Source organism: Panthera pardus, unplaced genomic scaffold (assembly GCF_024362965.1).
Source record: "Panthera pardus isolate Hobbes unplaced genomic scaffold, ASM2436296v1 HiC_scaffold_10, whole genome shotgun sequence".
Lineage (NCBI taxonomy): Eukaryota > Metazoa > Chordata > Mammalia > Carnivora > Felidae > Panthera > Panthera pardus.
This window is the reverse complement of record NW_026526655.1, coordinates 4,789,930-4,803,839: the sequence shown is the minus strand read 5'-3', so window position 1 is coordinate 4,803,839 and position 13,910 is coordinate 4,789,930. Positions and strand designations below refer to the sequence as shown.

The window sequence follows — 13,910 nt, the reverse complement described above, 5'->3', positions numbered from 1 at the left end:
AGATGAGTATTGTAGAAAAAAGTCTGGGAAAAGAAGGCAGAACGCCCGAAGAAAAGAGACACATCAGCTGCTCCGTCCAGGCCAGGGGGGCAAGGACGGGACCGAGGGCAACTGTGGCTTACATGGAGAGCAGGGGCGAGCGTGAAAGGCCATACCAAAAAGAAATGGTGACTTTGTGAATAGAGACTCCTCTTCTAGCCCCAGCCTTCTCAAGCCTGTGTCCCTCACCCAAAACAGGGACAGAAGCAGCCAAGAGGGGACTCAGGCCTGCTTGCTACTCCTTGGGCAAAGTTACCCAGTGAGGTTTACCAGATGTCTGGCCTGGGAGGGCAAGTAGAGGGAAGTCAGTTTGGGGGGAGGGCAGATCCCTGAGACACCCCGTTGTCACTCTTCCTGAGACTCCTTAAAATGGTTGCCAGTGTCTCAGTGGACCCTGTTGACCAGTCTCCGGGGTCTCGTGCCATCAGATGTTCCCAGGTTATGCTGCGGGAACTTTGGGGTGGCCCAGCCTCCGTGCAGCCCTGGTCCTTTTCATGATACTTTACCACCTTGTAATGTATCTGGGGAGGGACTCTTTTTCTGTCTTTCTCAGTGACGGATCCCAAGCTTCTACAAACATGGCCCACAGTCGGTGCGCAAAACGTACTAGTTGAACAAATTAAGTACTTTGCAGCGAACTTTCTGTCTTTTGAGCTACCGAGATGCTGAACCATGAATCCTTCAGGCTTTGTGGGTGTTTGGTTGGTGTTTCTACATCACTTTTTCAAAGCACTTTCTCCTTCTGGTTGAATTACATGTTCATTCCCTGAACAAAGAGAACTACTCTGCTGTTCTCTCTGATAAAGAGGAAAATGGACATAAGAAATTGAGTTTCCCCTATAGTGAATTATCACATCTGGGCACTGGTTTTAAAATTGTGTAAATAGCTTCAGTGGATCAAGAATCGGCGGGCCCGCCGTGGTGGGAGAGTGAGGTGGCGTGCCATTTCTCGATAATAATAAACGGGTGCTGCAGTCGTGTTAATGTTGAGGGTGGAAGTTACGAGAATCGGGAATCCCTCCGTCCTGTGTGCACGCACAGAACCAGACCCACCCACGAGGGCGCCTTCTGTGCATTCTTGTACATCTCTAAATTACTTTTAACGTATCGGTGTAATTATGGGAAGAGAAAAATAAACTAATGAAACGCATGAACTCCCCACTTTCCTTTTCCAGGACACCGGTCGGGCAAAGTAGAGAACTTTAAGTTCTCCACAGCCTACAGATGATCCAGAAATAAAGGCCTTTTTTTTGAGTGGCAGGCGGTACATGAGAGCAGGTGGCCCCGTGACGTTTGAATACTGGACGCTCTGGGCCTCCAGCCCAGGGATCTCACATTAGCGTAGTACCTGTGGGGCCTGATATGATCTTGGAGGAGCATTGCTTTCATATTTTTGCAAAGCCTGCCTTTTTTCGAGTGTTAACTTTTGCGTTCTTTTGCCTTTTCCGGTCTGATGGCAGACACGGGGCTGGGCGACTCCGTGTGCTCCAGCCCAAGTATCTCCAGCACCACCAGCCCCAAGCTCGACCCGCCCCCCTCCCCTCACGCCAACAGAAAGAAGCACCGAAGGAAGAAAAGTACCAGCAACTTCAAAGCCGATGGTCTCTCCAGCACTGCTGAAGGTAAGGCTTCCCGGGGACTTCAGGGTGAGAGTCTGCATTTCGGAAAATTAAGTTTTCTTTTCCAAATGGGCGAAGTCGCATACCCTCAGAACCACAGATGCCGAGCAGCGCAGGTCACCGCGTGTGCTCTCAGGGCACTAGTGGGGCCCTTGGAAGCTTCTCGTCGCTGACTGACTCTCGAGAGTTTTCAGCCAAATCAGTTGTCTTACCTCCTGGCAGGCCTCGGGTGTGAGGCAACTCTGGTCTCCCTGTCACACGCCTGGCCAGGTTCTCCGTCTTGCCCTCCCTCCGCACCCTGGGGCGAGCACGTCCACTCCAACTGGGAGGTACGCCATGTTGTATTATTCCAATAAAGGTTGTTGCCTCTCCTACTCTAGGAGTCTTTTCTGATACTGGCTGGTCTCAATCCTTACGAGACAGCTGCCTCAGTTTCCGGCTTTTGGCAACCTGTTATGAATACACGCTCCTCCTGTGAGTGTCTATCCACTCTTTTTGTTTTGTGGCCTCTATTAATATTCCAGCTGTCACGGTTTATCACGGTTTGGCTCGATTCTCCTTTCACTTACGTCAAGTCCTTCATTTTTGTTCTCAGTGATGGCCAGATGTGACCTTTCTGAAGTCGCTCCTTCAGAGGGATTTACATGTTGTTATTCCAGGGATACAAAGTGGCGATACACACACGCACATACCTCCCATTATGAGAGGCGAAATGAATGCAGTTGTAAAAAAAAAAAACAAGCTGAAGAAATACTTCAAAGGAAAATTAAAATTTCATAGCATTCTTGTTGACCACGAATTGTTACTTGTGGCGCCGTCCAATTGTTACTTGTGGCGCCGTCCATAGTGAAGGGGTCTGTTTTCAACAAGGATTCCACACACACACCAGAAATACTTTTATAACTTCTACTCTTGTTCTTTCCCCATTTCCGCCGTGCTTTTTCTGAATCCTCTGCCTGTTGGTTCGGAGGTACAGTTTGCAGCATTCGAGAAAGTGGCTTATTCCCTCCTAATAGCCAGCGATGAGCCTATAAGCCCACAATGCATCCACTAGTAAGGAAGGAACAGAGTTTATGGTGCACGCGCAGAGTTTGATGTTTACGCGATTCTGGGAGCTGAGTGGCGGTGTGGTTTCTTGCATAATGAGGAGTCAGACGTCCAGAGTGGCCAGTAGCTTGCTCTCATGGCGGCCAAGTGGGGAAGAGCCTGAAAGCCCTTTACGTTTCTTACCGTTTTGCCTGCCCGTTTAGGCTCCCTGCTAACAAGTTCAGCCAATAAAAACCGACTTTTTCCTGTTATGACAAATGAGGATGATTCTGTTCTATCAGCAGCGGTGAAAAATAACGATTGTGGATCACAGCACCCACCCAGACGTTACTGACCTTCCCACTGGAAAAGAATCGGCCCCAGATGCTGAGCCTTGCTGAGACTCTTTCAAACAGCCCTTTGGCAAAGGCCCCCCTCCCCCCCCCACCCGGCCATAGCCAGGGGCGTGTGGACACGCCCCACCCTAACAGGAGGCTTAGAGCAAAACCAGGAAGAAGCCTGGCCTCTCATGAGGGTGGGTGACGTGTGCCACACATACCCAAGGGCAGAGTAAGATTTGCTTTAGGGAAAGGCTTCCTGTCCGGGTCACAGGTAAACACCTTATTGGGTGTGTCGTGTTTCAGACTGATGACTTTTTTCCAGGGGCGACGCTTGGCGGACACTGATCATCAGGTCGACGTATAATGTCCGTTATCCACACGTCCCACTTTCCAAGTATCCCACCTACCCACCTGACAGAGTGAAAGCCGTGCGAATAAGATACAGCCGTAAAGTGAATTAGTAGTTCCATGTTTGATTGGACTCCTGCTTCGAACCAGTGTCCCAGTCAGCCAGTGGGGAATCGAAGGAAGTTTGAGAAGTGTCCACGAGCTTGTCGGACACCTAAGAAGCTTCCAGCCCATTTCGCGCGTTACCGGGGTTGTACCCTGCGCTCTGAGCAATAGCGTGTAATGAGGCTGAGACAGATCCTCGATCCAAAAACAACCACGGACCCTTTCATCAAAAGGCGTTACTGCTGAGGTGATGACACAGACAGAAAGACAGACTTCCAGGCACCACAGGAACACCCAAATTAGAAGTCACAACGGTGTCGAGAGGATAGATGATGAGTAATGGTTGACGTGTGTTCACAAATTGAACACCAACGATCAGAAGGGAAACTGTGCCCCTGACTTCCTAGTTAAGAGATTATTGTACCTGTAACGCCAATGGCCGTGACATCTTTTCAGTAGAAAATAAGGCAACAGGTTCTCTATAAAAAGAAAACGTATCATTTTTCCCTAGGAGAGGTTACGCACAAAACAGTAAATGAGTCATTTTTGTGAGACACGCTATATTGCATTATTTCTAAGGTACGCTTTTTTCCCCACGTTGTAACATCTCTGAAGTCATAATGCAACCTGCAAGTGAGGTCGTTTTAGATTCAATGATACACAATATTTTTTTAACAGTCTTAACAAACTAGTAGCTCCTTTAAGTGGTATAAACCGTCTAACTGAACCATCTGTTTTTGAAGTTAAAGCTAGCTGTATTTGTTTGCTTTTTAGAGGGTAGTGTTTAATTTTAATTATATCTCTATAGGGGTGGTGTGAAACCCCAGGGGTCGGGGGGAGGGGGGGCAGTTATCAGGGCCCAGAGGGAGAGCTGTCTGGAAAACGCCTCCGGTCGGGAACAACGACCCTCAGGAGAGGGACGTATGCAGCCTGTGGGGAGGGACCCGAGAGGATCACCCCAACCTCGTTCCTCTCCCTGATTTCTCCGATCCCCTTCCTCCCCGCTTTGACTAAACCCAACTGGAAACCAAAGAGCACCAGTCACATAGGTCCAGGTTCAAGGCAGAGACAGAAAAGGCAGAGACGAGGCAACGGAAGCCAGGGACTCATGCCTCTTACGTGCCTCTTAGGAATCCCTGGGGAAGTCCGTGCCTCTGACTCTTGCAGGAACGTAGGAGACCAGCAGCCTCTTGCGCAGGGGCGTGTGCTGCCCAGCACCGTCTCCCGAGGGCCTGACCGAAGCCCGGCCAACGGGGCGGTCGGAGCTTCCTAAACGCACTTCGGTATCATTTCCCAGCCAGGTGCAGGAAGGAGCGTACCACACAGCCTTCGTAGACTCCCAGCCAAGCACAAATATTCTGGTGCCAGATGTTTCTCGACTCGGTGGCGTGTGTGTTCCCAAAGTATGAGCTAAAAGTGTATATCGTCAGTATTCATGTTGCCGAAGAAGCCAGAAACCCTCTGTCCACACGGGGGCTCTCGGTCTACCTGATAGAAATAAGGACCTCCCTTCTAGCCAGGTTTTTGCAGCATCAGCATTCATGGTTAGTTATCCTAGTTCTCTTATGCTGAAGAACAACGATTAAACTCCACACTCAGTGGCAGACGATGCTGTACCCAGGGCGCCTGGGTGGCTCAGTCGGTTGAGCGTCTGACTTTGGCTCAGGTCATGATCTCACAGCTCGTGGGTTTGAGCCCCGTGTCGGGCTCTGTGCTGACCGGCTCAGAGCCTGGAGCCTGCCTCGGATTCTTTGTCTCCCTCTCTCTGCCCCTCCTCTGCTCCTTCTGTCTCTCTCTCTCTCTCTGTCAAAAATAAATTTTTTAAAAAAGGTGCTGTAACCTGTCAAACAGTCATTTACATATATTTATAACTTAAAATGAATGGGGTGAAATCTAGTAAGTGATAGGAGCAGATGCTCTGATCTTCAGAAGTATAAACATAAAACAATTCCTTATCTTTATGTATATTTGGAGTTCCAAATCGCAACTCGATTGTGTATGTATATGCATGATGTATATGATGAGCCCTAGAGCAGGTGTTTGGATGATCAAGCCGGTCACTGGGCTCATGTATAACTATTCGTGTCATTTAAAGAGTCAAAAATTAAAAGCGATCGAGCCCCCTCCTTGTGGCGTGGAGGAAATGTGAGGTACAGCTAGGGCAGTGTGCTCTTTGTGACAGTGACACCGTATGTCACATAAAGCAGAGTACTCCAGGAGGGTGATGGATGCCTGGTTGCTCCCAGTGCTGATAGCTGAGGCTGCTAACTTTGGGCGGGCATAGGACACCTTCTCACTGAGATTAACTTTGAGAAGAGGGAGCCTCTTAGAAGCCAACATCCTCTAACCACCAAAAGAGAGGGGCAGGTGGTTACCACGTTTTTTTTAAAAAAATTCACGTATCCCATCTCGACCCGTACTCCTATTTAATAGACCGTTGGGAACATTGGATATTAAAGTATTGGTGATCTTGATTTTAAATTGGATTTGATTTGCTCAGAATTAATTACATTTCGGAAAACGTTGTACGTTCCGATCCGGGCTCCGTACGCTACGATGGTTATAGAGCGATGAAGGTCAATTCAGATGTGGGCAGGGAGCCCGGGCGTGGGGACAGCCCGTGTCACGGAGGGAACCTTTGAAGTGAGTGGGAGAAGAGCTGCAACAAAGGACAGTGGCAGGACAGACACGAACTATGTTCACATAATGGAAGGGACCCTGGCTGGCCCAGGAGTAGATTTCTTTGGGGCCACCGGGCGGAAGCTTCCAGAAGCTGGATTTTGGTTCAGATATTAAAAGGGAAACTTTGTGAGAGTCAGGGCTGCCCTGAGAGGTGGGGGCACCGTCCCCCGCGGTGGGCACCGCACTGGCTGTAGTGGATTCCGGGCTCTAGAAGGACGCCCTGGGCTCGACAGAACCAAGCTGGAGGGCACGTGCCCAGAAACCCCTGGGCAGCGGGAACCACGCAGACCGTTAACGACTTGCCATCTTTTGGCACCGTCTTTGAATGGCGATCCTGCCTTGGCCACTTTGTACCCGGGGTCCAGTGGGGACTCACCATCACTGAAACGAAACCGTGGCCCCCGCGGTCTCGTTCTCTGGTGCCAGCTCTGGTGGTTCTCGTTAGTTTTGCAACATGCATGCAAGTTTGCGTCAAGTGCTAATTTCCCTGTTTCCCCAGCGAAAAGGTGGAAGGAGAGAGAGGTTAAGTGGCTTTCTTGTCCAGGGTCAGGTTGCTGGTAGGTGACAGAACTGTCTCTTGATTCTCTGCCTCAAACTCTTTCCACCAGGCAAAAAGCAGATCTTTGAGGTATGTGGAGCGGCTTTTGAATCTAGGAGTGGGGCAGACAGAGTCGCTTCCTCGACATTTCTTAGATTCCACGTAAAGATCCTTTCATATGGATCGTGACATCCAGAAGTTGCGTAGCAAAGACCTTCCTTTAAAAACTCAGAGCCAGTCTGGATTTGCCCAATCTTAGTATACAGGAGGGTATGCAGAAATCCTGACGGGTGTCTTTCCCCCTTGGGTTCGCCGCGCTCTGTTCTGAAAGTCTCAGAAGAGAATTTATTTTATCCCTTGGTTGTTCATTCTGGGTCTTTATAGAACCATCGTGTGGTTGATCCTGGATGGATACTGAAATATTATCTTGTGGAGGAAAAGTCACAACGGCCTGTCTCCGTTTAGGATAATTAAAAAAAAAAAAGAAAGAAAAGCCGTCACAGCTGCATTCGCTGAGCAATCGGAAGCGAGGCCCGAGCCTGTGTACAAATCTCATTAACTCTAAGTTGCAAAGGTCGGGCCAGACAGAGTTTTCCTTCCCTCTCTCACAGAAGAACCTGACATGGTGAGTCATTTTATTCTTCATCAAATACCAAGCAGCCAGCAGCAAGGAAGCACTGTGTGTTGGGCTCCATGAGACCCACGAGAAGTGAAACTTAGTTCCTCCCTCCCCTCTCTCTCTCCCTCCAGTCCTTTAGAGCCTTAACTTGAAGATAACATTACACAAGAGACCGGCTACCTTTTAAACCCATCTTTAAAGAAGCCTGGGTAGGGGCGCCCGGGTGGCTCAGTCGATTAAGCGACCGACTCTTGATTTTGGCTCAGGCCATGATCCAGTGGTTTGTGACTTCAATCCCTGCATCAGGCTCTGCACTGACAGCTGATAATAGCGTGGAGCCTGCTTGGGACTCTCTCTCTCTCTGCCTCTCTCTGCCCCTCCCCTGCTCAGCCTCTCTCCCTGCCTCTCTCTCAAAATAAAGAAATAAAAAAATCTTTTTAATTAAAAAGAAAAAAAGAGGCCTGGGTAGTTCCGAAGCGGTACAAAATAGCGAAGTTAGGAAAAGGTAATGTGCTGTAGAGCTTAATTTTACCTTCTGCAGATTGGGTACCCGTGATTCCTTCATCTAATAAAGTGCTGCAGAAAGCATCACCTTTTCATCAAATATCCTCTGTTCACAACAACTTAAAGCCCCACCGGTGATGATCAGATTTGGCGCAAAACGGACTTTGGCCTTCACTGAGCTACTCCTAAGAGGACGGGTGTGGCCGTACCTGACCAGTTACCTTTTACCTCAGGAAAAAAATTGTTTTTCTTCAGTAGCTGAGGTTTTGGAAGGCACTTTGGAGAGAAGATAAAGAACTGTGCACGAGCCTTGTCCAGGCTTCTTCCTGGATACTTAGAATTACCAGAAAGCAGTACCCAGGTGCGTGAAAGCTCGCTTAGCCTGTGACCAGCGGGCTGCGTTGACTGTCCCGCAGTTTGGGGCATCGCGGGGCCATTGGGGGCGCCTGGCACCTCGTGACTGGGGGGCAGTCTGTTTCTTTTGTCACAGAAGTGTCTCGTCCCCATGACGTCCTCACTCTTCCTCTCTCCTTGGCCACAGCCAGCCACTCCTTGTCACCTGCGATGGCACACACGGCCGGCATGGGGTCAGGGCCGAGGAAGTGGTTCACGCCTTGCTTCCTGTCTGCAGGGTTTTCTCATTTAATTTCGTGTTGTCTCGAGGTCACTGGAGGGGGAGGGAGGGGAGGTTTATGAAAGCCACGCAGGCATTACTGTCACACGTCACCTTGGGTTTGCGCCTGTTAACCTTCAGGAACATTCCTGCAGCCCCCCTCATGTCCGCTCCTTCTTTTAAGTGTGGCCGCCACCTTGCGTAAAAGGAGAAGGCACGAGAAGCCCCCATAAACGCCAGCGATCTTCTGTCACGATAAGGACTTCCTGATGGGACTTTCTCATTACTTAAACTGGTTTAGTGCCTCCGAGTCGTTGAGTTGAGCAGTTGATCAGAGTGAATGTGGAAAAGCCAAGCATTCAAACTTCTTCCGGGAAGACACTCCTAAAATACAGTAACTCGGACAAGGGAGCCAGGGTGGCTGTGTTTCGTCGCCCTCGAGCCGGAAGTTAGAGGAGACGCCACATACTCGGAGAGACTTGTTACTCCCCACAAACCGGATTGTTTTACCAAAGAGAGTTCTCAGGTTGTAACCCCGGCTCCCACGAGAACAGACTTGCTGGAACGGAGTAGCTGTGGGCTTACTCTAGACATTGACATTACAGATGGGGCACAGTGGACTCAAAAGCCGTCCTGCAGGGTACAGACCTCCCAACACACACGAGCCGGAGGCACACACGGATCCTTTGTGGAAGCCGGCGGGTCGGAAATAAACAAAGATGAGTCGACCACAGCAGGAAGAGCCAGAACAGAGGATCCCCATCATGATGCGCTGACAACAAGAGAAGCATTTTTGATCATGTTTTTTTTTTTCAAGTACACACAAACCAAAGAGTTAGATTCAGTGCCTGGAAGTGCATTGATCCCCTGCTGCACGGCCAGAGCTATGCCTGGTGCTGAAGTAAAAGTGAGTGGGGTGGCCCCTGCCTTCAGGATGCCCACTGTCAGGTGCAGGTGGCGTGTGCACGTCCGGAAGCCAGCCGTGGCCCCCGAGCAGCCCATCCAGGAACCCAAGGCACCCGGCGCCTTGGGGCCCCCAAGGGAGGCTCGGCGGCAGAGGTGAGCCGTTCATCCGCCTCCCGCCGCGTAGAGAACCATCTGCTGCTCCAGAAAAGGAGGGGGGATACGAATAGCGGATACGTGATAAATCTTGTTATGAGGCACTTTGGGGGTCCAGGCGTCGCAAGGAGACTCCTCATGGGACAGGACAGCTGGACCTCCCCCGTCTCCTGCCACCCACGAGCACGGGCTCCCCTGTGAGAAGCACGAACTCCTTTCAAGGTCCCTGTCCTAAAATACAGGCACGTGACCGACCTCAGTGCCTCTTCTTTTCCCCAAACTTAGGGGTGCTGGCGTGCAGTGGGGTTCAGTCGGCGGGAGCCGCCCACGGCCTCCAGCATCCATCAGTCGATCGGGAGACCGCGTGTTTCCTTCTGGGCGCCCTGGGGTTGGAATGCTGCGGAGATTTGGGACGCCGGGTCACGTGACCCTTCGGTGGGTGTCAGGATAACCCCTCGAAGTCCTTTGCTTAATGTTCTCAGGACGTTAGAGCTGTCAGGGCCTTCGGTTGTCGCTTAGGTCTGCGACAGAACTGAGACCACGGTGTGATGCACTGTGCTTCCTGAGCTGGGCAGAGTCAGCACTGCTCAGCCCGGGTGATCCTTCTCGGTTGTCCGGGCACTCTATGCTTTCGCTTTGCCGCGTGTATCTTGCCACAAAGAGCACGGGCTGCCAACTGAAACTGATGTTCAGAAGAAAGAGGTGATGACGTGTGTGCAACTCCCGTGTCTCGGCCTCGTGGGGGCCGCAGACGTCGGTGCGTTCCGCTTTAGATGCTTACACCCAGGGGACTTGGGGACGTGGTGGCGCCTGTGGGGTTTCTGTGTCGGAGGTTGGAGCGCAGTTCGCAGCGTCTTCCCTCCCGGAGCTGGCAACGATGGAACCCATGTGTCGAGAGGACTTCGTTCCTGAGGATGTAAAACAAAACAGAATAAAGGTGGCGATTAAACCTAAAACTTAGTCTACGTAAAGACAAGTTGAGGGGTGCCTGGGTGGTTCAGTCGTTTAAGCCTCTGGCCTCAGCTTGGATCGTGATCTCCTGGTTCGTGAGTTTGAGGCCCGTGTTGGGCTCTGTGCTGACCGCTCAGAGCCTGGAGCTGCTTCAGACCCTGTGTCTCCCTCTCCGCCCCTCCCCTGCTCACACTCTGTCTCTTTCTCTCTCTCTCAAAAATAAATAAACACTTAAAATAAATTTTTTTAAAGGCAACTTAGTAAACGGGAAGTATAAATAAAATGCGCATACACCTTGTATCTTAGTCCACGGGGGCCGCCAGGACAAGATAACACAGACTGGCGGCTTGGGGGGTAGGGATCATTTCTCTCAATGCTGGAGGCTGCAATCCAGGAGCAGAATGAGGCCCCTCTAGTTCCTGGGGAGGACCTGATTCCCGGCTTCTTGCCGTGTCTTCGTGGCCTTTCCTCCTTGTGGCTCGGGCTTCCTCTTTGTAGGAGGCCACTCACTGCATCCCGAGGGCCCCGCACTCTCGACATTAACCCTCGTCACCTCCCCAAGCCTCCGTCTCCAGAAGCATAGCCTTCAGAAGAATTTTGGAAGGGCACAGACATTCAGCCTGTACAGCCTTGTAACCTTCTGTTCCTTGTGACTGACTGTGGGTTGACTGTGCCCCGTCGTGCCATTTAAAGAAGGTGTTTCATGGACTCGGTGAGTCAGGTTGGAAACGGGTCTGCCGTCCCCAGGGCCTCGGACCCTTGTCAGGACACGTCATTAATCGTGAAGGAAGGAACCCAGCGTTGATTCACCGTCTGCTCTTCAACACGTGTTACGTCATCGCGGCCTTCAAACGCCCCGGTGGTGTTGGCCGGCGGGACGGGTGCCTCCATTTTCGCGGGTGAAGGAAAAGGTTCAGTGAAGTAATTGCCCAGGATCTGAAGGTGACAGGAATCCGGGGTCTGCCTCGGGCCTCTAGGACGTGTGCTGGGGGCCTGTGCTGTCCATCTGTCCCCAGCACCCCTGCTGTGGCACAAGCTTCTCTGCACACTTGTTTCTTCTCTCTCGTGTGTGCGTGCCTGCACGCTCTGGTGCATTCACGTGCAATTTGGGTGTCACTGCTTCAGCTACTTTGCAGGATTAGAGGACAGGCTGTCTCCCGGCGGTGACGAGGGGGCATCGCTCTGGAAACTTTTTGGAACTTCGGTAGGGACGTGTGACTGCGATGCCATGAACCTGCGTTTTTACGTTCGTCCTGAGGACGGCCCCCTTTTTGGAGGGGGGACGGGGCAGTGAGGCGGTTTGAAGAGGGAGGATGGAAGCTCGTGGATGAAGCCCCCCCCCCCCACCGTCTGCTCGAACCCCGCGTTGCCAATTTATGTATTAATCAAATGTCTGCCTCGCGGGCTCCCCGGGTCTGACCGCGCGCTCCTGCGTTACCGGAATGTGCCAGGGAGGCTCCGGAGCTGGTGTGGTTTGAGGCCAGCTCTGTTTGTTTCGTAATCTGTGCTAATGCGTTACCTCCTGCTTTCAACTCCACCCCCTTCGCGTGTCAGCTGCGCCGTGGGCGCCAGGCTCTGAGCTCGGGGTGTCCTCACCAATGAAAGAAGTAGGCACCGCGAGCCCTTCGGCAGGCATGGCCGTTCACACACACACACACACACACACACACACACACACACACACAACTTATCAAGGGCTCCTTTTGTACTCGGGACATGGAGAAAATTGGCCATTTGTCTGTGGGGTAATGGGCTTTGCTGCAATATGAAAATCTCGCAAATGGTTAAATTCAATGTCATCATACCAGAGTTCATGAAAAGTGACAAACTGCACACAGCTTAATTCTATTTAATTTTTTTTTAAGGGGGGAAAAAAGCAAAGGGAAAATGTTTTAGTTTCTCTTAAGCTGATTTCTCTCTGCTTTTCCTTTAAAAGTGCCTTTCTAGTTGCCACACAGTGATGTGATCATTATCTGCCACCTCGTCGCCTTGCTGCCTCTGCGTGCAGTAAAATACAAAAAAAAAAAAAAGAGAGAGAGAGAGAGAGAGAGAGAGAGAGACCAGGGGAGCTTGTGAAGTATGACTTCCTATCCCAAGACTCATTGCCTACGATTCGTAGCGGCTGACAGTAATGATCTTATTACAGTACTCTGGACCTTGAAGAGATTTCATGAGGAGAGAGAAAAGGACAAGCCTCCATGTAATCAAGTGGTGCTGAATATTCCACGCGTTTTTGATCACACACTGATTGGGCACAGTTTTAGCCCATCTTCTAGTCAATTATGCATGGCCCCTGTGCTCCCGGATAGTCAGAAACATTGATGGCGTTGTCTGGGTTTTGGCAGGCAGCCAGGGGTTTGAAGTGCCTTGCACACCATCATCCCAGGATAAGTGCTTTTTAGTTGGAATTGATTACCTTTCTTTGGGTTTTGCTTAATAGCAAAACTGCATTTGGAGAGGGCTTCAGGTGAAAAATGGACGTATTAGCCATTTAGAGCATCTGAACTCCCCGTCAATCTCTGGGCTTCCCTTGTTTCCGTCTAATTTCTGTTTAATGATACAACGTTTGATAATATTTAAGATATTCTGTGTCGTCTGCCTCCAGGCACACATGTTGAGCATGGAAGACAGGTTCGATGACACGGCCAGCGTGTCCGGGCTCCCAGGCTGGTCCAGGTGAGGCTCCGGGCTTCGAGGGGATGGGTCTCCATCTTGGCCGGAAAGCACTAATTACCCAGAGATATTTTCACGGGCAGGGAAATAAGGTAGCAGGCGCAGCCTACAGTTGACCGGCCGGTCGCAAGTAATTGTGGGGCGCGCATCGACGCGGCTGGGCCCGGCGTGCTCACTGCCTGGTGCCCAGGGGGGCTGTTAGCACATAGTTCATGCTGTCGTTTCCCTCCCGTTACTGATCTCGAAGCCAAGCGATATGTGAAAAGATGGGATTTCTCCTACCAGAATGATCACCGAATGTTGTCCATTGTGACACCAACGCAATTAAGCGAATGGTAATATGCATAAGAGAAAACGGTTATAAAATAAACCGGGATTTTTGCTTCCTCGTGTTACACTCTCAATTCAGGTTCCTGGTGGATAGATAGGCTCAGAATCATCGGATAGGGAAACTTCAAAGTTCTTTTTAACATGTGTGCAAGACTGAGAAATCGGACGTGGAAAAGCCAGGGGGTCGGTGTGGGATGCTTCTAGAAATCTATCTTGAATCCACCAAAGGCTCGGTGTTCAGTGGCCCCCGGTCCCTGAGGTGACTGACACCGGAGATGGGAACCATACCGGTTCACCACTGGGTACCCCAGTAACCTGACTTGACTCTTCTTAATTGAGTAAATAGGTAGCTTTGTTCTTTTACTTGGTTTTCATTTAGAGCTTTCTTGCTTTCTGCAGGTGGGAATAATTTTCCTCTTCAGTGGCTCTCTGCAGAAGCCATGATTCACTGTAGGCAAGGTTA

General features: G+C 50.8%; 1 protein-coding gene across 18 annotated transcripts in view; it reads left to right on the top strand.

The window, feature by feature from the left end:
• Positions 1 to 13,910, top strand: part of AGAP1 (ArfGAP with GTPase domain, ankyrin repeat and PH domain 1) — a 546,313-nt gene that overhangs the window by 415,856 nt on the left and 116,547 nt on the right. For 17 of the 18 annotated variants that reach the window (XM_019445480.2, XM_019445481.2, XM_019445482.2 and 14 more), the window contains one exon: positions 1,500 to 1,661. The exons of the other annotated variant lie outside the window; for it this stretch is intronic. In XM_019445480.2, coding sequence (XP_019301025.2) covers positions 1,500 to 1,661 — 162 coding nt within the window. The remainder of the gene's footprint in view (positions 1 to 1,499; positions 1,662 to 13,910) is intronic. 18 annotated transcript variants of the gene reach the window in all.